Here is a 25115-nt window from a genome sequence, read left to right on the forward strand (position 1 = left end):
CAGTGACGTCAGGAGCTTATATGGCACTAAACCCCATTCTTCAGAATAGGACATGATATAATAATAATCTATTCATTTGTCCTCAGCAACATGGATTTGTCCCAAAGAGGTCTATTGCTTCCAATCTACTAGAATTTTGTGATTATATTCGCTCCTCAATGAATAAAAGGTGTCAGGTTGATGCCGTGTGTACTGACTTCCAAAAAGCCTTTGATAAAGTCAACAATTATATTCTAGTTTAAAAAAATAGAAGCAATCGGCGTGCATGGTAATCTCTTGCGTTGGGGAAATCGTATTTAGAAAATAGAAGCCAGATTGTTTGCATAAATGGATTCGAATCATCACCAATACCTGTGACATCTGGTGTGCCACAAGGATCAAACCTTGGGCCGCTTATTTTTCAGTTTTTATAAATGATCTTGGCCCTCTCTTAAAATACGATTTTCTGATGCATGCTGACGATTTAAAGATATTCCGTAGAATCAAAACATCATCTGACCAACAAATGCTCGAAAAAAATCTCGATACTTTAAGTACTTGGTGTGATGTACAAAAATGTTACAAAATTACATTTACAAGGAAAAGAATAACAAAATATATAATTTACAGTATTAATAATTTGAACCTTAATTCAGTTAACACGATTCGAGATCTAGGAATAACTCTTTACTCACCCCTTACATTTTCCTCTCATTTTAATAACATCAAAGAAAAAGCCTTAAAGATGTTAGGATTCATATACAGAACAATGTAAACTTTTTAAATATGTACCATCGATAATTTGTTTGTACAATTCATTGTTCGTAGTAATTTGGGATTTGGTGTTTAGTCTGGTCACTGCATTACATAACTCACAATAATTCAATTGAATCTGTGCAACAAAAAAAAATCTTCATAACCTAACATTTAAATGTAACCTGGGCAGAACCCTTCAGTCTTATGATCAGCGCCTAGAACATTTTGGTCTAGATAAGTTGGAATTTAGGAGACGGATTATAGACTTGATGTATCTTTATAAAATTATTCATTGTAATGTTGATTCTGCATTTTGTTTAGAGAATGTACCCCTGAATGTCCCCAGTCAGCGATTGAGATCATACACTACATTTTATCTTCCAACCTTTAGTAATAAAATGGCTCACTTTAGTGCAATATCACGTATGTTAATATTGTATAATTATGTAGAAAGTAATGCTGATATTGATAGCTTTAACGATACATTAAATAATTATAGAAGAACTGTAACGCAATGTTTTAAATCAAATAGTCCCTTATGTAAGTTAGGTAAAAACAAGAAAACAAACTCTTATTATTATCATTTAGTTTCATAACTTTCACAATATTGATAGAATTTAATTAAGCTAGTCAATTTTATGAAATTATTTATATATAAACCTTTTTTAACTTATTTGCACATGCTGTGTTCACATACAACTGATGAACAATATCTAAACATAACATATTGTAATTATTATACCAATTTCGTATGTATTGTTCGCTGTTTGTGAACTATAATAAATAAAATAAAATAAGGCTAAATGTGTGTGTATATGAGGAGCAAACATTCAAAAAATAATTTGTCACATAAATATACAGCTTGAAAAATAACGAAAATCTTGTTTATTGTGAATGCAGTGAATCCAATAATAGTAATTTTTTTTTGGATACCTTACCAAATTTAAAAAAATAATTTAACGACACTTTGTTTGAATGTTTGAACTTAAGGAAATATTTTACTAAAAAAAACGCATTTTGAATTAATAGTATGGGATTTTGTAATAGATTTAGGTAAGAATTGTAAAATTTGATGTACATAAACCTTTTTTTTTCAAATTTGGACAAATCTTGAATGATTCCTCTTCATATACAGTAGAGTGAGCCGATGACGTACGAAGATTTTTATTTTTTTAGACATCAAAGTAAGAGGTCTAAAAATTTGCATTTAAGATCACATTGAATGTAAACATTATTTAAAAAGTATTCCATACTACTTTTGGCCCTCAACCGAGGTTTGAAGTTTATCACTGGCTGAACATTTTGTTAATTATCCATATTAGCTATTTTTTTGTTAGTCAAGATATAACTTAATCACATTACAAATTTGAACACATTTTAAAACTACCGAAATGCAAAATGTTTACACTCCGCGAAACTAATTCCGTTAAGCGCCTGGCTAATATTGACGAAAACAAAGGCTCATTAAAACAATGCTACCTATTTATTACAAAACAAAGTGCAACTCACGCCCTTTGATGCTTATTTAATAAGGTTTAATGCACAATATAAAATTTAGTTCGACTGATTTTCTTGCTTAAATACAAAATGACAGCCGGTTTAGCGCAAAAAATCGTCTTTTTTAAAAACTTCAAGCTCTGCTTGAAGGCCAAACGTAGTATAGAATATTTTTTTAAATATTTTTTGCATTGCAAGTAATCCAAAATGCAACTTTTTAGACCCCTTTCGTTTCAAAATTAGAAAAAAGAATATCGGCTCACCCTAATATACAGGTCCATTTCTTTTTTCATGACATATTTATCAAAAAGGTGTTTGTTTCCAGGTGCGCGCGATGGAGCAGCGGCTGTTGGAGTGGCCCCCTTGTGGCGAGGGACCCCCCGAGCGTAAGGCCATCGTGCGCCTAGAAGGACAGGTAGAAGAACAGGTGGGTCTCGTTACGCCTCTTCCTTTTCTTTTTTCTGTGCATTCTAAAAATACTACAAAACAGCCTTTGCCTTAATAACGGTGTTTTTACTTGGCGTGATAGAAAAATAATTACATTTTAACTATGTCTAATACTGTTTATGTCGCTGATTACCTGAATTTAAAGGGAAAAATTATAATACATTGCCTGTGTCACTCCAAAACTTATAATTTTTAATCCTCTGTTATTTTATCTTGTATGCTAAAGTTTGTATTTTTTTTATGTTTGTCATCTAAATTTTTTATTCATGGTGTTTATGTATAATTGTTTTGTTTGTCTAATTATATTTTCTTATACTTTGTTTAAGGCATAAACTGTTGGAAAAAAAAATTCCCATCGGGTTAACTTTTTTTTCTTATTTATTTATTTATTTATTTATTTATTTATTTACGGACAAAGTCCATTATAAACATTACAATTAAAAGAAATTTTTACAAAGGAATAAAAAAATATAAGGAACAGAAATAAGCAGCAAAGACAGATGATAGATTTTTTAGATTAAGTAAAAAGCATAGGCTAACTATACAGATTCTTTAGCTGATTTGTAAAGAAAGACATCCTTACACCATAATAATCAAGATCTTGATGATCGTTCACCCGCCTGATCATTCTGGGCAAAGGCGACTGTGCACCATAATTGGTCCTGTAGTGACCGAGGAAAAGCATTTCATTATTTCTTAGTCTACGGGTGGGAACGTTAAAAAGAATCTTTTGCAAAATTTCAGGGGCATCAATGAGACAGTTCATAATTTTATACATGCAGATTATATCTGCAATGCATCTGCGTTTTTCAAGACTTGATATGCTTAAAAACCTCTCCATATCAGAATATGAATAGTCTCCTCTTTCCAATCCCATCTTCCATGCAATTTTTCTTATAAAACGATGTTGAACTGATTCAAGGCGCTTGATATGAACAGCATAATGAGGGGACCAGATTACAGATGCATATTCAAGAATAGGGCGAACTAAAGAGCAATAAAGTGTTTTAAGTGTAAGCATACTTTGGAAATCAGACGTAGTTCTATTAATAAAGCCTAAAATTTTTAAGGATCTGTTTACTATATTATCAAAGTGTTCCAGAAAAGTTAGTTTATTATCTAGGATCACTCCAAGATCTCTTATAGAGGTGACAATCGAAAGAACTTGGCCATTAAGTTTATAATAAAAAATAAAAGGATGTTTACATTTATGGTATGAAATAATTTTGCATTTATCGATGTTAAGTTCCATGTTATTAGTTTTGCACCAAGTATGAAATGCATTTATGTCTTCTTGGAGTCTAACACAGTCATCAATATTTTTAATTAGCTTAAGTATCTTGTTATCGTCAGCAAAATGCCAGAATTTTGTAAAAGAAAAAACATTAGCAGCATCATTAACAAACAGATTAAATAGAAGAGGGGCCAAGTGGGCACCCTGTGGTACACCAGAAGTTACTAGGAAGCTATTTGATATGAAGTTATTGATTTTTACACTTTGTTTTCTATGTGAGAGGTAGGATTTTAAAAACGATAAAAAGGGATCTCTAATGCCTACAGCACGAAGTTTAGCACATAAAATGTTGTGATCAACTTTGTCAAAGGCCTTGGAGAAGTCTGTATACAGTACATCAGCTTGAAGATTATTCTCGAACGCTGTAAAAATAGTATCAGTAAAAGAAAGCAAATTGGTCGTCGTTGATTTGGCTGTCCTAAATCCATGCTGCTCCTCAATCAGCACATTTTTAAATATAGGTGTTATTTTTTTTGTAATAATTGATTCGAATAGTTTAGGTACAGGAGATATCATTGAAATGGGTCTATAGTTAGTTACGTTAGATTTATCACCAGATTTGAATATCGGTCTTATTATAGAAATTTTCCAAATATCAGGAAATACACTCGTTGTTAAAGACATATTAAACAGTAAAGACAGAGGCTTGGCAAGACTAGATTTACAATTTGATAGTAGTATTTCAGGAATACCATCTGGACCAATACATTTACCATTACCAAGTTTACTTAGAGCGATTCTGACATCCTCAGCTGACACTTCACAATTATTCAGGTCTACAGTATTAGTATAGCTAAATAAGGAATTAACATTGGAAGAATTATTAACATATACTGAAGAAAAATGCGTTGCAAAAAGATTCTTAGTATTTTATCTTCACAGTTATTATGTACTTTTATTTTCATGTATTTATTTATTTAGTTTTAAAAGTACACATGAATAAAAATCAAGATACATAAAAGAAATATACCCAATAAATACGAACACCTCACCAAGCCACTTTTTGTGGCTTTTCGGTGAAGTTTACCTATATAAATATTAATCCTACTTAAAAATAAATATATTTTAATGAATAGTTACACTTAAAATAAGGAGCAGTAGTTAAACTGTATCCGCTCGATCAAAAAAAGAAAAAAATAATAAGAAAAACAAATATATCATGAATACCTCAAGAGGATACGCGGACTGACTTTTCTTCATACAAACGTATTCCCGTATTTTCTCCCAGGACTATGGCACTAAAGCGATGAGTTTTTTACCCATTATAGATATCCATCGTAAGTTTTTTAATTTTTTTATAAACTTTCTTTTATAGGCGCTAAGACGTCTAAAAACACTTTTAAGCGCCTAGTTTTATTTCAGACGCACTGTATGATAAATATTTTTAATCGATTCAGTTTTGTGGCGCGGAAAACGGGACAACGGGATCTCGATTCTGTCGATTTTAGCTAGGCATAATCAGTCCGATGCGCAGTTGTCGTTTTTGCACAGGATTCGGGGAGACATCTGCGAGAGAGTGATTATGTTTAATTACCTATTTATCAAATCGCTCTTCCACCACGTATCACTTCAACAGAGATGATGACGGAGCTACTTTTTAAATATCATCTGTTATTTTCAATATTTTTTGCTTTTGAGATTTTTCTCTTTCCCTAAATGGTTCTTTACTAATTGAGTTGGCTTGATTCCAGAAGCAGTTGCGTCTCCAGGACGCTAAGCAAGTAGAAGCCAAGGCCGCGCGCATCAAGGAGTGGGTCACCAACAAGCTTAGAGAGTTGGAGCAGCAGAATCAGCATCTTCGGGAGCAGAACAACCGCTGCAACCAGCAGCTAGAACTTCTCAGGAACCACATTGCTCAGCAAGGCTCCAGAAACAACTTGGTAAGATACCAAATCTTTCAACAATATTTGCTAGGAAACTCGAACGACTATATTAGTCGTTCGAGTTTACTAAAAATTCAAATCTTTTTATAGAACTATTGAAACAACTTGGTAAGAAACCAAATCTTTCAACAGCATTTGGTAAGAAATCAAAATATTCCACTGAGTTTACCAAAAATTCAAATCTTTAATAGAGTTATTGAAACAATCTGGTAAGAAACCAAATCTTTCGATAGCATTTGGTAAGAAACCAAAATATTCCACTGAGTTTACCAAAAATTCAAATCTTTAATAGAGTTATTGAAACAATCTGGTAAGAAACCAAATCTTTCAATAGCATTTGGTAAGAAACCAAAATATTCCACTGAGTTTACCAAAAATTCAAATCTTTAATAGAGTTATTGAAAAAATCTGATATTTGGTAAGAAACTAAAATATTCCACCCAGTTTACTAAGAATTCTAATCCTCTATTAGATCTACTGGTTCAACCAAATCGTTTTAAAGAGTTAACTAAGAAACTAAATATTTCAACGGAACTCATGTAACAACTTTATAAGAAACTTAACATATTAGAACAGAGATAGAGAACATTTTAGAGAAAGGAATATAGAAGTCTAGGCATCTACACGGATTATGACCTATCAATGGCAGGTTTAAGTGGCCACTTTACACAGTGTGCAACATTCACGATAAACGTAAAAATGTACGTAAATTATTGTGATCTCACTGGAAATCGAATCCGGAACTCTCCGTGCGGCAGACAAGGGTCAGCCATTAGTCCAAGGGCACCGCCATTTGATTTGTTTTTTAGAAAATCCACTCTATGTTTAGCGAAATTTCGTAATGAAAACAAGTAGAAAAATGTAAATACATCCCCTCTTCCCCCCACCACCCCCGTCTGAGGGTAATGAATCTACCAAAATCTACCGATTTATTTTTCTGTGTCTACCGATGTTCGCCAGATGGAGGTTGGCAATGATGCATGAAACTCTGTACAGTCAACTAATCCTGCAATAATTGCAATAGCAGTAGTTTGTGTGCACATTCTCTGCGGTAATGTAAAAAAGTAATTCTATTGTGGGTAGAGGTAGCGAGAGTCCATACGTTAGACAGACTGGTTTTGTATGCCAGTTACATTAAAAAAAAATTGCATGTTTGTAGCACTAACTTTGTAGTTTATCGTTATATTTTAAAGGTAAAAACATTAAAAATGTTTTCTGACTGTTTTCTAGTCTTAATATATGGCATATTATTGAAAGTACTAGAAATATATTTTTAACTAGTTTTAAAATGCTATTTCTTTTTTTAGTTACCGAATAGAACCAGTCTTTCTCTTGAAGTTCGCGCTGAAGAGAGTCCATCGAGAACTTCCGCAGCAGCACTTTTGGCCGCCAATAGAAGAAGATCAGAGAGCCTCGAAGCGCCACAAGTAATTTCATACTTTTTATTTTATTTATTCTTATTTTGTTTTATTTATCTATAATAACAAAAGAAATCTTAGCTAGATTGCGCCAAACTACTATACTTTGACTTTTTTTAATCCTTGTAGTACTCATATTTTTTTTTACATTTAAAGTCTGCATTACTTTACAGTTTGTTCAATTCATTACATATTGCATAATGTAAACATATGGTTGAATAATATTGCGAATGAAAAGTTAATTAATAGAAAGCAGATAGCTGCTTAACTGCCAATATGTATAAAAAAATAGGTCCATATTATTTGCGGAAGCAGTATTCAGCAAAAAAAAGGCCATATTAATGGGTGAATTCTGACTTGCATCCGTACGGCTACTGGTTGAGTAAAACAGTGCGTGAGAATTTATTTAAAATGAAAGACTTTGTAATTTTTACCACTTAAGAGTTTAATATTATAACACAACTAGTTTTAGGTATTCTAAATGTTTATATTTACACCAGATGATGGGTAATTCAGAATACCTGAAACTAGTTGTGTTATAATATATTAAACTCTCATGTGGTAAACATTACAAAGTGTTTCATTTTAAATTAATTCAAAATGTTTTTCCACAAAGTAAATGCTGAAACAATAAATAATGTAACAGTGCATGAAATCTCGCTCTAGTAATAAGTATCGTTCTGAATTTATTATTTCTTAAGCTGTGTGTTTATTTTTATTAATTTAACATCATGTACTATATCCTTTATTTTATTTTATTTTATTTGGGAAATCAACAGTTCTACATACATATTTATAGTAAACAGATAAAGATATAGTGTATACAGATATAGTGTACAAAACTAATGACAGATTTCCACAAAGTATACTAAGTTAGTAAAGAAAATATATTACATATCAAATAAATACATATAAAAGTGTTATTTTCATGTACTCGTAAATATTTTTCAATAATCAAAGATTTTTTTCGTATTTTTTTTAAGAACAGTAAGTTATTATAAATTGGGCGTGATTAGGACAAGAATGCTTGAAGAGAGGATAAGGAGGGGAAGGGATATGTACATATTTATTATTATAATGTCTACTAAGTTGCATAATGCATTTTAGTGTAAATTTTAAATCTGACAGAGTGATGTTTGTGTAATCTATATCTTTAAATTTTGTATTGTACACTGTAAAAGTCCTACGAAAAAAAGCATTTTTAACATACGATGTTTTACTTATTGGTACCTGAAACAGGTGGTACCGTCTACAAATCCTGGCTGGCACATGTATTGTTATTAAACTAAGTAGTTCTGTACAGTTAATTATTCTTGTCATCATTTTGTAAAGCAGTAGTTGGTCCGCACACACTCTGCGGTATTGTAGAGAAGTAATTCCATGGAAGGTGGAGGCAGTGAGAGTTGATACATAAGAAATACCAGTTTTGTATTTAAGGTACATTATAAATTTGTTTTGAATATTTTCTATTCTTGTTATATATATGGCATACTGGGGATTCCATATCTGAGATGCGTATTCCAAATGGCTTCAACATGAATAGTGTACTTTTACCTCGCAATTACCAAATTAAAGAACTTGGTATTGTTTTTGAAGCGAATTTCACGTTTAAGTCCCATATTACTAGTGCTGTAGATAAATCTAGTAAGATGCTTGGATTTATACTTCGAAACTTTAGATATTTCAATAATACTACTGCAATTCGCACATTATATGATACACTAGTCCGCGGCATACTAGAATACTGTTCCATCATTTGGGAGCCTTTTGAATCAAACCACATCCTTAAATTGGGAAGGTTCAAAAGTGATTTTTGCGATACACTTTGAATCCCGGAGCCGTGTAAACATGTGATTACATAACCACGCGTTGTGCCCCGGTCCCGTTTTTCACGTGATTTACCAGCTGTCCAAAAAAGTGCATTTTATTGACATTTAGTGACTTTTATTAGTACTTTTTCGCTGTTGGTAAACTACCTTGAGGTGATTTTCACAAAAATGGCGCTATATAAATTATCCAACCATAACAATACGTAAAAACACGGGCCTGGGACACAACGCGTGGTTATTATAATCACGTGTTTACACGGCTCCGGGATACAATGCAAAAAAAACAGGAGTGAGACCCTGTATATGTGCAAACATTGCAATGTGGCTCTCCATAAAGGCCAATTTTGGCAAAACTATCATACAAAAATGACTTATTTAATTGTTTCAAATAAATATGAGAAGTTTCAATTGATTCAACTTAGTAATTTCATTATCACATCATGCCAATGTCAAAATCGCAAATCTGCATTTTTGACAGTTTTGAGTTAAATATCGATTCGAGTCGATTAACTAGAACTGGCGCTTTCGCAAAACTTACACAAATGCATTTAAAATCTACAGGATGTTGATTTTAAAAAGGTCTTAATAAAATGAGGGCATTGGAAGCAAAGATAGCAACCTCCAGAATTTTATTTTTGACAAGATGTCATTCTGTAATTTATCAACTTTATTTTTATAAAAATCATGAGTTGAGTTGCAAATGTAGTTTAAAATCATACTTCTGATGGTTTGAAAATAGTGTTTATACTTTTTTTTGCACCACAACAGGCCAGGAGGCCCAATTACAGTGGTGAATTACATCACAGAACACCCAGGCTTGAGAAAAATCACATTTAGTTTTTGTGTTCTCATCGGGAATCGAACCCGGGACCTTCCGTGTGTGAGTCAAGCATCTTAACCACTACACCACGGAGGCCGCTGTGTTAAACAAGCATAGCCATATCCATCAGCCATTTTGTTTGACCAACGACAGGCTTGAGATTCAAATTTTCAAAATGGCCGTGCCATACAAATATTAAGAAAGTTTTTTGAACTCGTGTTTATTATAGCTAATTTATTAGTTTTTTTAAGTTAAAGTTCAGTGAAAATAACATTTTTAACATAAAGACGCTCTTTGGCATTAGTGTAGCAGTTTTTGCTATTTTTCTCGCAAACACCAAAACGGGAGTTTGCTATTTTTGCTTCCAATGCCCTCAAATGTACTTTCTTTTTTTAAAATCCGTGTTGGATTAGAGGGTCGTGAAAAAAAATATCATGGGTTAAGAAAATGTAATATATTAATTTATTTTTACACAAGTATATTTTTTATTTATAATTATATTTTGTGTTCACTATTTTCGACGAACATAATAATAAAAAGGCTAGTTTTCTACCGCCATTTTCGGCAGTTTTTTTTGGGAGCGACACGTTATTAAAAAAATATACGAAATTTTTCACTCCTTAAAAAATACAAATAATGTATTTCCAACAAATCTTGTGATGCCAAAATGTGATAAAAATAAAATAAAATGTTTAAGATTTTTTTAGACATTTAACTACATGAAACTAGTTTAGTAACAATATTGATAAATGTATGACACCAGTTCTAAACTTTAAACCTCAATATCTCATAATATTTTTTTTGCACATTTGCTACTTTGGCATTGACCCGACGATAGTATTATAATTTAAAGATTTATTTACATAAAAATCATCTTTTGTGCACGATGGATGAAATATACAATGAGGCAGTTCAGAGCTTTTTATATTTTTTTCATGTGTTAATAGATTATTAAACTAAGCCGATTTTTTTCTTTTTTTTTTCTTAAAGTTTTGTATATCTGAAATAACTCCGCGTGTGACGTCAGAGGTTCTCTTCCGCTTATTCTCGATCAGTTCTGCCAATTGGTCCATTGACGGCAAGCAAACCGCAAATCTTTCATAACTCTCGTATCATTGGTTGATTCGTATAAACTAGTGACGTCGTTCAAAGTGATTAATTTTTATTGAAATATTTTCTATTATTTTTTCGTACATTTTCAGGAAACTCTGGAGTACAACTTAATGCTTCATTTTTACCCCACGCATGAAAACATTTATTGTTTCCAATATCCCATAGGGCTGAAGTTCCTCATTCAATTTGTGAAATAGAACCAGAACCCGACTCGACGAGTGTTTTCGACTCGATTACTACCCTCAGGTAAAAACCCTGAAAAAAAAATTGAACTAGATAAGTCAGCCTCCTAGTGTGGTTTGATCGTTTGTCTACCATTTTTCCTGGACTGGCACCTGAAATGTATTACTAGTTCACATTTCTTTCCATGTAACAGTTGTCCGCATATGCTGCAATTGTAGTACCAATTCAATGTCTTTTTTCAGATACCACACCACTCCTCCATTGAGCCGCATTACAGCACACCCGTCCGACATAGAAGAAACCTGTCCATTGGAACATCAAACCCCGTTGTCAGTATTAACAGTAACATTGCTCTCAACAGCAACATTGCTCTCAACAGTAACATTGCTCTCAACACCAACATTGCTCTCAACAACGCCATTGCCACCATGGATGACCACACCAATGGGAGTCTGCTTGCCGATGATCTTGCCGTAAGTTTTTTTTTTTTTTAGCAAATTATTGTATTTCTTATGATAGACTCCTTAAAAACTATCACTGAGACCTTATCATAGTATTTTTTTATTTTATTTTTGTTTATTCAGAAAAACAACAACAATACCAAAAAATAAACACAGCATTATAAAAAAAATATAAAATAAAGCCAAATCAGTTTTCCACATAAGTACAATTATAAAAATCCACTTCAGTTAGATATTAATTCATACAAGTGTATGTGTGCGAGTTTTTTGTGTGAGGATGCGTGTGTAAGTGAGTGAAGTGTGGTTTTGGTAGGTATGTGAATATGTGTGTGAGTCTATATGCGTGTGAGGGTGGGTTTATGGACAGGGTGAGTGTGTGCTTGATATGAATAAATAGAAACATCTTAAATTTATAATGTAAAAATATTTCTTTTTTATAAAGAAACATAATTCTTTTCATATAATAGTTTTTTAATTCTTGTTTTTAAAAGTAGGTGTACTGCAGTTAAATATGTCTATGTTATTGAAAAATACATTATAATTACGCGCCAAGGGAATCAGAGGAGAGTTATGTGCATTGTTGGTGCGAACTGTAGATACATGGAAAAGAGATAGATTCAATAGATTTTACATAAAACTCCAATGTAATTTTATTTACCTATTTATAAAACTGAATCTGTGATGAGCCAATGAAATTAGTAAACCAGAAATCTTCATGACCTCCTCAGAGAAGTAAGGCCTCAGGTAGATAAAGCTCCAACTGTTGCGGGCCGTCTGAGAGAGGTCATATGAAGGCATAAAGGTATGAGAACAAATAGTAAGATATGTATTTATAAGATCTGTATGCGATCTATCCTCACATATGGCATTGAAGTGAGGGTGGACACTGTCAAGACCAAAAGTATGCTAGGGACAACAGAAATGAGAACTCTAAGTGCTTTCGCTGGGAAGTTCCCAATTTAAGAGGTCTGTGAAGTAAATGTAATCAGATGGGGACAACGAAACTGGTACTAACGTACAGATAATGAATTCCTCATGGATCCTAACTACGTGCTTCCTTCCTGCTAACATGAGCATGACTGCTCTGCCAAGAGCAAACGACTAAGAACAAGAAGACAAAACTGTGAAATTCCCTGATTTATTTTATTCAAAATTTTAATTTTAGGTTCCCTATTAACTAAATGTTTTGATGATGATGATTCATTAGTAAATAATATGATGGTGCTGCTCATACTCGTATATTGTTTATGAACCAGGACATGATTATTGCCATCAATTCCATCAAAAGACATACTTTTAAAAATATTTTATTGTTAATCAATCTCTTTTTAATAACTTATTGTATTATCTACCTTCTCATCTAATTTTAATATACCATAACTAATTTTAGTGTAATTATTTTCAGGCTGCTGTCGATAATTTAGTTATACTTTCAACAACAACTCCTAACACTTCTACGGATGGAGATACTACTCATGATTATGCTGAAATTTACACTCCGAGTAGAGGTACTATCATTATTTCTTATTTTAGCCTATTTATTATTGAGGTTTAAAGCATTTTGGTCATCAAACGTTCAAAAAAATATTTGTATTTCACTTAATGATTGGAAAATCGGACCACGGTAATAAATGTGTTTTTTAAATTTTTATTTTTTTTAATATTTACAAAATAGTCTTAAATTAAAGTCCTTCCGAGTTGCATACATACAACTCGTCAGCAGGTTCTTATAAATTACATCGATTATTTACACTTAACCTACATTAACAATAATTTTACTTGAAAAACATTACAAATTACATTATGAAAAACTAAAAACTATCATTAATACAAAAAACTTTTTTCCAAAACCATAATTTGAGCAAACGTTTTACTCCTGTATTTAACTCAGTATTTTTAATATTGTTTGGTAACATGTTAAATATTTTAGGTATACTGTATTGCAGTGTCCTTTTGCCATATTTATTGCAATATCTAGGAACAGCTAGCCCTTCCATACTAGTAAACCTGGTGTTGTAATCATGTACCAACTTGTGTTTATACTCGGAGTGCGACGCATGCTGACAAATTAATTTGTACCAAAGTAGAGCCCTAACAGATAATTTATTTACAGATTTATACATCAATGATATCGAAATATTGTGTCTCTGGCGGTATACATCTTTATGTAGTAGCAATTTGATCATAGAATTTTGCAAAGTTTGAATAAAATTAATATTAGTTTCACTTGATTACCCGCAGGAAGTTATAGCGTATCGTATAATTGATTCAGAGAGAGATAAATAAATAATTCGTAAAGTATTAACAGGGACATAATATTTTAAGATGTACATTCTATTACTTATTGCTCTTAATCGCTTACACAATTTTCTAATATGTATATCCCATTTAAAATTACAATCTATAGTTAAACCTAAATAAACATACTGCTCAATATTTTCACACATGCACGGTTGCATAATATCACTATGGATACACGTATAGTTATGTGATAAAATTGACGGTGTTGTGTGAGTTTTATAGTTCGGTGATCTTATGTGCATAAGTTTGGTTTTCTTTGAGTTAATTATTAAACCTGCATCATGGGACCAATTTTGCAGATTTAAAAAATCTTCTTGCAATAATTTCTCTGCAGTTTTGAGATCCTTGTAAGACACAACTAAAGCAGTGTCATCGGCGTATACATAGTGTTACGTGACCAAACACCAAACGTCAAAGTCAATGCGAGTCCAGTTTTAGTTTGTCGTTTGTTTTGCTCTTTACACGGTTTCCTACCTTGAAGTGTGGCAAAATTAAAAAGTATAATAATCCCCAGTTGATAAGTTTAAGTTGATATTCCATTGGAATAAGTAAAATGATAAATTTTATTGCGTCGATTATTACGAACTGTAGCTCCCATTGTGATTAAGCTACAGGTCTCTTTGAGGCAATGTTGTGTTTCCCTGTTTTTTTTTTCTAATGAGTTTGTGGGTCTTTGGATATTACCATACACTTTGTTTTATTACAGAACGCACTCCTGGGTGGTTGGGTGCAGCCGGGGGCTCTAGTACGGGCAGTGAGGGCTCCCTGGCCCCCGCCACTCCCCGCCCTCCCACACCCCCGCTCCACCGCTTTCCCAGCTGGGAGGCTAAAATATACCAGGTAAAAATTCCAGATCAGTTCAAGATCAGCTCAAGATTCAGATTCAAGATCAGTTAAACTCATTTATTTTGCATCCAATATGTCGATATATCCATGTTTAACATTTCTTTTCTTTTGCAGGTTGCTGCTGACGGACTTCAGCAATCCGTTGGTGATGAGCTTAGTCCACCTGCTTCCAGTCGACTTGTAGGAGAATCCACTAGCTACCAGGATATATCCGTCCCCGTCTATGCCACTGTCAAAGGGGTAATATATTAAAATTTATCCTTCGCAAGACTGATATCTACATTGATTGATTTATAAACAGTATTCTCTCAATAATCCGCCACCCTAAAAACCAGGCAAGTGTCCAATTAGTGAAAACGACGAATTATGATAAAAAATTTAATCAATATTTCGTAAAAATAGTTTTTATTGAGGGTTTTGTAGTTGCATCTTTCAGTTTAATTAACCTAACTTTTAAAATTATACATTGTAAGCTATTTTTATTTAATCTTATCTGAGCGCCAAGGTTTACAAAGCTTGGCGGTGGATGTGGCGCGTGGCAGACTAGAGAATTTGACATGGGAATATCAGCAAGTTATTTAGCCAGATGTTGTGCTTTCAGCTAGTAAAAATTAATAACAGCAGATTATTTATAGTTGTTGGATAATCGAACAGCGGATGACTAAGAGAGTACTTTACACATATTTATTTATGATCGCGTCACTCGCCAATGGTTTATTCCAATTTATTTTTCTATAATTCGCCTATATTTATTTTTTGAAACTGAAAATACATTTGTGTGTTTATTTTTTTATTTATTTATCTATTTTATTCATAATATACTTATGTTACATTTATTGAGACATAAATCCCAACTCCATAGAACCAAAGTCCTGTGTTGAGTTTGTTTGTTTGTCCGTCACATCTCCAAAGCGGCGAGTCGTAGCGGTCTGAAATTTGGACACATCATTTTAGATGCGATTTCAAGGTTAACGTTGCTATTTTCGAGTAAAATTTTAATCGATCTCTACTCAATAAAAACTCAAACTTTATATGGATGCCTAGTGCGGCCCCGACATATTGCCCATAATCAACTGTCATTATCAACAGTAAACATACTTTAAATCACAAATTTATCTCCCAAATTGAGATGAAATAGTATATGAAGTAAATATGTTGATATAAGGAAAGTTTTTAAGCAACATAATATACGTGTCGGGACAATAAATGCCAAAAATCAATTTTAATCATAGGAAAATATTCTAAATCAATTATCTGTGAAAACTGACTCCTTTAACACCTTTGACGCTTCTACTGCTACAACCTAACATACTGCTATTCACCATAGTCGATTTTTATTTATACAAATTAAGCCAAGCACAGCTACAAATGCATCCTATCGAACCGTTATATTTATGTTGTCAAATAAAACAAAATGGCCACCAATTGGTTGCTAACCAACAAACCAACATCGCTTGCGTTCTATGAAACATAGTGCTAAGGCTTCTCTATAGGTTCACGCATTATTACTCTTGAGGATACAACACTGCATTTAAGTAGGTTGGTACATAATTAAATGTGTCGAAAAATTATAACAGATTTATGGAAAAAAGTTTACAGTAGGTATTATTTAAGTTCAGATAAACTAACAGAAAAATTCGAGTAACTTTTTAAGCATTATATTAGTGAAAATTATTTTGATTTTATCGCCGTTAGAATTTTTGCTCGTTTCCGAGCCAGTGTAGTCTGATCATTGGAGAATTTACAAAAAAAATATGTCTACCAGACGCCACAACAATGGTAGACTGTAAGTTGCCATTGCTTGTTCCATTTTTGTGTATTTTTTTATTACTTTTATTTTGTTGATTTATTGGAAGAAATTGCCATTTAGCAATAAGTGTAAATTTTAAACCAATAAATTATTATTCATATTTTGTTTTTGTAGCGAGCAAGCCAAATCCGATCAATGCCTTTCACTGGTGATTCCTCTGATGACTCCTCAGACGGTGAAGACCCTCACTCCATGAGCAATACAGCCCAAAATACTCCGCATCACACCTTCAGTAAGTCAAATCATTTTGAAATATACAATTACTTGAATGCAACTGCGTTCTGAACTTTACTGATCTAATTATTTATGTATATATTGGGGCAAAGCCGGACCTACCATAGGTTCTGTTGGCACAAATAACCAGACACTTGCTTACAAGGGAGTAAATTATCCAACTGTGTAAGGAAGGGGAGAATAATATGCTCGTATTAATTTATTAGTGTATATTCCTGTCCCTTTTCACTAAGTGAAGAGGCGCTTACGCCCCTTAGACCCAAAGCTGTGTTGAGGGTTTGAGAAAAACTTTTAAACTCTAAAATAATCATTATCATTATTCCATATCCGCTCCCTAGTTGGAGCATATGGTATCCACAAAGAGCCTCCATGCATCTCTATCGGCGGCCAACTCTTTTGCGTCCTCCTAAGTCAGGTTCTCGTCCCGAAGTTCTGACAAAAATTGCCAACAAACAGTCAGCAGGGGACATCCAGGGTGTCGAGAACCTGATGCCTTGTAAAGTAGGCAAGCGTGGTTAAGGCTCTCAGGAGGCATCCGCAGTACATGGCCAAGCCAACCGTATTGCCTTCGCTTGATGACAGTTGTCATCGGAGTTTTCTGTGTCCATTCTCTTATTACTAAAATAATATCTTATATATAAAATACAGGAATGCAAATTTCATTTTTCATTATTCCCTTTCTGCAGCTAATAGTGCATAAGGCACTTTATTGGTACACCAACCGGAGCGTAACTTAAGATTTTTTGTTTGATTTTATTTATTTATTTGACAATTGTAGTCTGCATTACATTACGGGCTGTTCAACTCGTAATGGTTCAACATAAGTTAGAAATTAATTAATAGAAAGCAGATAGCTGCTTAACTGCCGATATGTACAGAAAAATTTATCCATTTTATCCGCAAAAGCCATATTCAGCAATCGAATTTCCCTATTGTTGGGTGAATTCTGACTTGCATTTGTACGGCTTCTGGGTGTGTAAAAACAGCGCATGAGATCTCGCTCTAATATAATTATTGAGAACATACAAACTGATCTCTTTCACGTATTACAACAGAGATTAAGAACATTTTAGAAAAGGTAATAAAGAAGTCTAGGCATCTACAGGGCTTATGACCTGTCATTGGCTGGTTTAAGTAGCCACTTTACACACTGTGTAACATTCACCATTCTGCCCATATTAGCACATCTATATTCCTTCAATTCTGTCATCTGTTGACGTTTTTGAAGTCAAAGAGCTGAACAGCTTCCTAGGGAGTTGAATCCAGTCCTTGTCTACAAAAATTTAGATAAACTCAAAATATTGTTGATATCTTACAGTATATTTGGATTATATATACTTCCAGAAATCAGCTTATAGGAATGTTTTCCAAAAAAATTTGACGACCAGATTCGAGGGTGTTATAATCCAGCACCCCTGCTAGAAATAATGATTTATACAAAAATGGATAATTATTATTTTCTTTAAATATAAGTATCACTAAAACCGTTTTTCAACCTTCTCTGTTTTAAGGATGTGGTTTGATTGAGAAGGGTCCCAAACATAGAATTAAGAATAGTCCAGAAGGAGCGTAGAATCATATTTGAATACATCGGACTGTGTCCAATAATTCCCCCACTTAAGCTAGGGTTTCCTAGGACAGCGGTGCCCGTATTTTAACGGCCGTAGTGAACGGTGATGCAGTGGACAGCCGTCGTAACGATGACTAGAGTGTGGTTTCCTAGGAAAACGGTGTTATCAACACCATTTAACACCGTTTCCCTAGGAAACCACTCTCTAGACGACGTTACGACGGCTTCCCACCGCATCACCGTTCACTACGGCCGTTAAGATACGGGCACCGCTGTCCTAGGAAACCCTAGCTTTAGACACACTTTCGCCGCACGCATACGTTAAGTCGCCGGATAATGTTGCTTGATGGGGAAAAAAAATAATCATAACACAAATGTAAATTTTTAAAAAAGCAATCTGTTAATTTCTCTAAAACTTTATTGTGCACCCGGAAACATTGATTGACTCAACAGATTAGATAAATAAAGAGTCATTTAATAAGAGTAATTGAATTTATGAACTTTAAACTTAAAATATAAAACAAATTTTATTTGACACAAAACGGATATTTTTATATCATGCCAAATAATATTTGATGTTTTAAAGATAATGTCGTTCAAATGTCCCACACGGCGTTGTTTAATTCGAGGTCTAATTTTCATTAGTTCTTTTATTAAATGAGCAAAGTAGGGTAAAAAAAAAAATCTACCCTGGCAATACTAACGAAATTTCCATTTCGTTTCTTCGACAATCTGACAGATGGAAAAATAATTCAATTTTTAAGTAATTAATTTGCTACTTAAACATTTGTTTGTTAATTACACTCCTTCCATTCCTTTTTTGACGTTTAAATTTCAAAAATGAAGAATTTGAATGTATGGTGTTTTGTAAAAAGGTTTCGTTTGTTGCAGGCACTCCGATATACAGTCCGCAGACGGCGGTGGGTGCCGTGGCAGTGGGCCCCACCACAGCTCTGACCCTCTCCGGGGGGCAGTGCAGCTCCAGCGATACCAGCCTGAGCGCCAGCAGCCCCTCCAAGTCTGTGAAGACCAGCTCTAGTCTTAGTCCGGCCAAGAGATCCAGCAGTGGATCACCCAGCAAGCAAAGCAAGACAAGAGGTAACTTTCTATTTTAGTTTCACGGTGCTTTTCTCTGCTTATCCTTTTCTTATTTTTTTTAATGGTTAGGTATAAGTCATAAGATAAATAATTAAAATTAAAGTGTTTCGAGAGATATTTAATAAAACCAGCGATACACCTTCACCATAGTTTAATAAATAAAAATATAAAGTTTTCTAAAATGCATGTCGTCATGGTTTTACAATGTGGTGAAGGTGTATAGTAAGTTTTGCATGCTGGTTCAATTGTGTCTTGATGAAGAGACAGGTATGTCTCGAAACCGGTAGATATAGAAACATCGGTAAGTGGTTAAATACAAATATTTAATAACAATTAGTAAAGTGTTTCTCTTTCGTATTTTTAATAGCCTTCTGTTATAAAACGCAGCCACTTCAAAATGATTAAAAATTTAAATAATTTGCAATTACAGCAAAAAGTGCTGACTTAAATATGATTTTTACATGACACTAGCGGACCTGACAGACGTTGTACTGCCCAAACGTTGGCTTGCCTGCTATTAGCTTGGAAAAAGACTTTTCATTGATTAGTAGGTACCTAGATACTTATTTATGATTGAATTCCAAAACATAAAATAATTCATATTTAAATATTGAATTCTTTTTCCAAATATCAAACTCGGCTCTTCTCCCAACAGGGGTACACTTTATTCATGAATGCGATTTTTGAAAATGTATTGAATGTCAGTTAATATTATTTTAGTATGTATTACCAAAAATCCAGTAAAAAGAAATAAATGGGAAGAAACTATAAGGAACGTAAGGAAATAATCTGATTGGGATCCATAAAAAGCGAATGTTGTTTGTAAACATTCGAAACAAACTTTTTTTAAACATAAAAAAACATTATCCTTTCATTTTATTGTATATGCATTCTCGTCGAATGCAACCCTGGTAGGTCTATGTAAAAAATATTTATGCTCCTAACTTTTTTTTTACATATTCGATTAAAAAAATTAATATTTACGAACTCGCGCAGCGCAAAGATCTACATTTTGTTGAGAACCACACGTAAATCAGTTTAGCCAAATAGAAGGAGCTCAGTGACATCACACGCACAGAAGAATTATATATATAAAGATTTGACAGTTCCTAAGATGAAAACATTAATTTTCCGTCTGTCTATATCTACCTATGTATTACAAAACCAGCTTTATCAATATGCCGATATGTGCTCTCGGGAAGATACGAAAAAATGTGGAAAAAATATACTAATTACAAATATTTATTTTTCATGATAGCAATATTTTTAACAAATTTCAAAGGCCACATTGTCTTATGCGTGATGCATTGTGCATTGTAATCAGCGTTGCCAGATCTACCGATTTTTCGGTAGATCTACCGATTTTGGGAGCAATCTACCGATCTACCGAATTCGATTGAAATTCTACCGATTTTTATACATTTCCTTGTTTTTTCCACAGAACAAAATTTCAATGCAAATAAAACAAATTCATATTATAATAATTTATTGCTTGTTTGCTCACTTCGATTGCCATCAGTTGCTTATTAAAAAAAAACTGCTTATCTATCGTACATAAGTATACAATGAATGATATATTAATTATGGAATTGGCTAGTATTGTTGAATATAATTTGGTAAAATAAATCATGGCATACAATTTTATGACATTATTGAAAAATGTATATTGTATGTCTATTTTATGAAGTGAAATATAGAGGGATCACTTTTCATATGTAAATAATTTAAATGGTTTTATCTTTAGTTAAATATCTATTTAAATTAAGTTGATCATTGTTTTCATAATTTGTTCAGTACTTCAGCAGTAAGCAGTTTTTATTAATTTTTATGTTGCACTGAAAGAACTTTAAAACGTTAATTATTTCTTTGTTTGACAATAAAAATACTATATATTTTGATAAAATTGTGTCATTCATTCAATAAAATAATATTTTAAATTTTAATCTATGTATTATATTATTATTTTTTATAATAACCAACTCAAATATTCCTTTTCTTAAATGAATATTTGAGTATTGAAATGAAATATTGTAATTTACATTTTTTTGTAAAAAAAAGAAGACATAAATCACTATATTTTGGTGATTCACTTATTGCAGTTCTTTTGGTTTTCAATTGTTCATTTACTAAGCGTTTTCAACTATTTAAAGCAACGGCCTTAGGCAAAACGGCGCTTTAATTTCAAACAACTGTCAAATTTATTTTTGCCCCCCTCCTCCCCCCCTGCCCCTCTCCCGAATCTACCGAAATCTACCAATTTATTTTTCTGAATCTACCTTTTTTCGCTTGATCGGGTCTGGCAACGCTGATTGTAATTACACAGTTTCAAAACCGAACGGCTAGATGCTGCCTAATGTTAATATACACTTCATTCACTATGCTTTGGTTTTTTATATTAGTTCATAAATAAATGGCTCGATCAAATCCTCACAATGTTTGGAAATATCTACGCAAAACATTAGAAACAACTCGCGCAATTTGTAACATTTAACTTCTACGAAGAATGAGGTTGGATATTCGATTTGTGTCACTTTTCCCACGTATTTTTCATGCAAAACATCCAACGTATGCCTGTCATCTTCCGGAAATATTTCTTCAAATAATCTTTGACTGTCCAAGCTGAGAAGTCCACTAACAAGATTTCTGCCGTAGTCACTGAAGAGCTTCCGCAACAAAGGGAAATGGAATGACATTCCCGAATGTGCCACGAGACAGATGGGTGGAGAAAGACTTGCCAAAAATTCGGCAATATCATTCACAACAGATTGGTTTATTTCTAGTCTCACGAGTTGTGTGTAGGAATTGCTGTTTTCCAAGATCTCACTTCGGGTGTTGGCCACCATACATATTTTCCTAATTTCCGGGTAATAATCGCAATACACGTCAACGAAATCATCCAGAGGTGTAGAAAATCTTAAAAACACAAACGTATTCACAGTTTCCATGGCGCGTATTTACTTTGGAATTCTATCCAGCGCTCGCGTGTTTTAGTCCAATATTTGGCAGACAACTAAAATTTCAACTTACAGCAAAGCCTACACGTTTACATTATAAACTGTTCATGCTCGTTCATGCAATCAGTAAGAGTGATAATGCCTTAGGTCAGTCTGAACCAGTGATTCTCAACTGGTGTACCGCTAGCTTGTTGCAAGTTCACCGCAAAAAAAATGATAAAAGCATAAAAAGTATTGAAAACCGAATAAGTCGTTTGTGAGAGAATCTCTAGATTCTAAACCAATACCAGGGGTGGTATTCTGAATCTTCTCTACCCTAGAGAGTGGTTAATTTGGGGATTTTTATTTTTTGAATGCGACGACACTTTGCTTTATATAATGTCCACACTTATGATTGAACGTCAAATGATGTATAAAACTGTTTAAAAGACGGAATTAAACTAATACGGTTTGGTCAATTCAACCTAATCAAGTGTTTTGGGTAAAGCTTAAGGTCGCAGCAATCTTTTAAATGAAGACCATCATGTTTGCTTTCAGGTGTTCATATTTGTTTGATGTTTTATATCAGGGTGGCCAGTAGGAACAAATCGTAGGAACAAATATGCAATTATGCCCAGCTTACCATTATATTTAAATTTCGATAATAATTTTTGATAGTAACCATATTTATGCCAAAATAAATCAAATAATTGTTATTTATAATTTATTTATTTTTTTAACATTTTTTTTTGCACCACAACAGGCCAAGAGGCCTAATTACAGTGGTGAATTACATCACAGAGCACCCAGGCTTGAGAAAAATCACATTTTAATTTTTGTGTTCTCATCTGGAATCGAACCCGGAACCTTCCGTGCGTGAGTCAAGCGCCTTGACCACTACACCACGGAAGCCGCTATGCCGGTAGGTAGAGCAATCGTGTTATTCAAGTGTATCGCCTCGGATGTCAATATATTTCATGACACTTTACAGGACTTTTTTTTCTCTTTTCTATTTAATAAATCTGATATGTTTATTTTGTAATGTATTGAGAATGAATTGGATACTCTGTAATGTTCTTAATGTTACTAAAAAATAATATACAGGGTGTTCTTTAAACCCTGTCACATCCGAAACCACGGTGATCAGTATGGGCAAGAAGACATATTGGCATATTTAGAACGAAGCAAATTTGTAAAAATAAAATATTAAAAAGAACAAATGGTTGCTTACTTCAGCAGGGAAGAAACGAGGGGGGTGCGGCCGTGTGGTAAACGGTGTGTCAGACTCCCCCCCTCTCCCCTCCTCGTCTAACCCTTGCAGAAGTTAGCAACCATTTGTTTTTTTTATATATTTTAAAAAAAAAATATTTGTTCTAAAAATTTATTTTAATGTGCCAATATGTCTTCTTGCTCATACTAATCATCATGGTTTCGGATGTGACAGGGTTTGAAGAACATCCTGTATAAGTTAGTATAAATATAAATCTCCACCAACAAGCTACAGAATCTGGCTTGATGGGATTTTAGTTTTGGTAAAAATCTGAAAATTTAATGTTAAAACTGTAAAAATATATAATTATATTAACAAAATAAATAAAATAACAAAATAAAAAAAGAATCGGCCAGTGCTCAATGTTGACATCATAATGGAAATATGTATCTGCTGAATGTCATTGTGGTATTTTTTAATAAATTGTATCAAAATAGTATAGAAAAGAGGTACGTCTATCACGTGATCAATAATAATTGTTGTTTGATGTGATTTTTGCAGAATTACAGAAAAAAAAAGTAATTTCTAATTACTTGCATATTATTATGTATTTATATGTAGGTACAAATCAATAAAAGTTTCTTTTAGATTACCTATAAAATAAATCACGGCTCGCCACTGGTTTGCCATATATGAAGCAAAGTGTAAACGCATACGACAAATAAAAATCCCTTTAATCACCCTCTAAGGGATAGAGAAGATTCAGAATATTACCCCAGCACGCAGCACTAAAACCTGTAAATGCAATGAATTTCATTAAATCGAGACTTTAAAACGCACATTTTTATGGAAGCTTTTTCTCACAGTATTCGGAGAGGCATCTGCAAGAGGGTGATAGAAAAAGTATATCATATTATTTACATCATATTATATGCATGAAATTAAACATTTATACAAAGTTGCTTTGACTATCTCACTATGGTCATCTACCTCGTTCTAAGCCAGTCAAAAAATATATTAAAAAAACAGTTATCAATACATAGAAACAATAATAATGGTAGTAGACATAGTGAAAATATAGTGGAAACATAGCAATATGCAAAGTATACAAAAAACATTGTAAAAAATCTAGTAAAAACATATTTGAAAACCCAGTAAAATACGTAGTAAAAACAAAATACATAGTAAGAAACATAGTAAAAGACATTTTAAAAAACACATTTTAAACCTAGTAAAATACGTAGTAAAAACGAAATACACAGAAAAAAACATAGTTTTAAAATATACAGGGTGCCCCAGAAGTCGACGTCAAGCCGGAAACGGATGATAGAACAAGTCATGCTAGTTGTGAGAAAAATGTAAAAAAAAATTCTAAGTCTTGTATTTTTTTGATTATAGGCATTTGAAAAAAAATCGAGAAAATCGACATCCTG

At 33.0% G+C, this 25115-nt stretch overlaps 1 protein-coding gene across 4 annotated transcripts in view; it reads left to right on the forward strand.

Moving 5' to 3' along the window:
• The window catches only part of LOC148284657 (uncharacterized protein CG43867), a 650259-nt gene that overhangs the window by 576458 nt on the left and 48686 nt on the right, over nucleotides 1–25115 (forward strand). For all 4 annotated transcript variants that reach the window (XM_088236990.1, XM_088236998.1, XM_088237015.1 and 1 more), the window contains 9 exons: nucleotides 2558–2659; nucleotides 5665–5853; nucleotides 7164–7283; nucleotides 11462–11692; nucleotides 13086–13188; nucleotides 14688–14821; nucleotides 14942–15067; nucleotides 16752–16869; nucleotides 19333–19539. In XM_088236990.1, the coding sequence (XP_088093116.1) occupies nucleotides 2558–2659; nucleotides 5665–5853; nucleotides 7164–7283; nucleotides 11462–11692; nucleotides 13086–13188; nucleotides 14688–14821; nucleotides 14942–15067; nucleotides 16752–16869; nucleotides 19333–19539 (1330 nt within the window). The remainder of the gene's footprint in view (nucleotides 1–2557; nucleotides 2660–5664; nucleotides 5854–7163; nucleotides 7284–11461; nucleotides 11693–13085; nucleotides 13189–14687; nucleotides 14822–14941; nucleotides 15068–16751; nucleotides 16870–19332; nucleotides 19540–25115) is intronic.

Source organism: Micrasema longulum, unplaced genomic scaffold, assembly GCF_059751315.1.
Source record: "Micrasema longulum isolate JH-2025_06_02 unplaced genomic scaffold, ASM5975131v1 h1tg000098l, whole genome shotgun sequence".
In the NCBI taxonomy this organism is placed as follows: Eukaryota; Metazoa; Arthropoda; class Insecta; order Trichoptera; family Brachycentridae; genus Micrasema; species Micrasema longulum.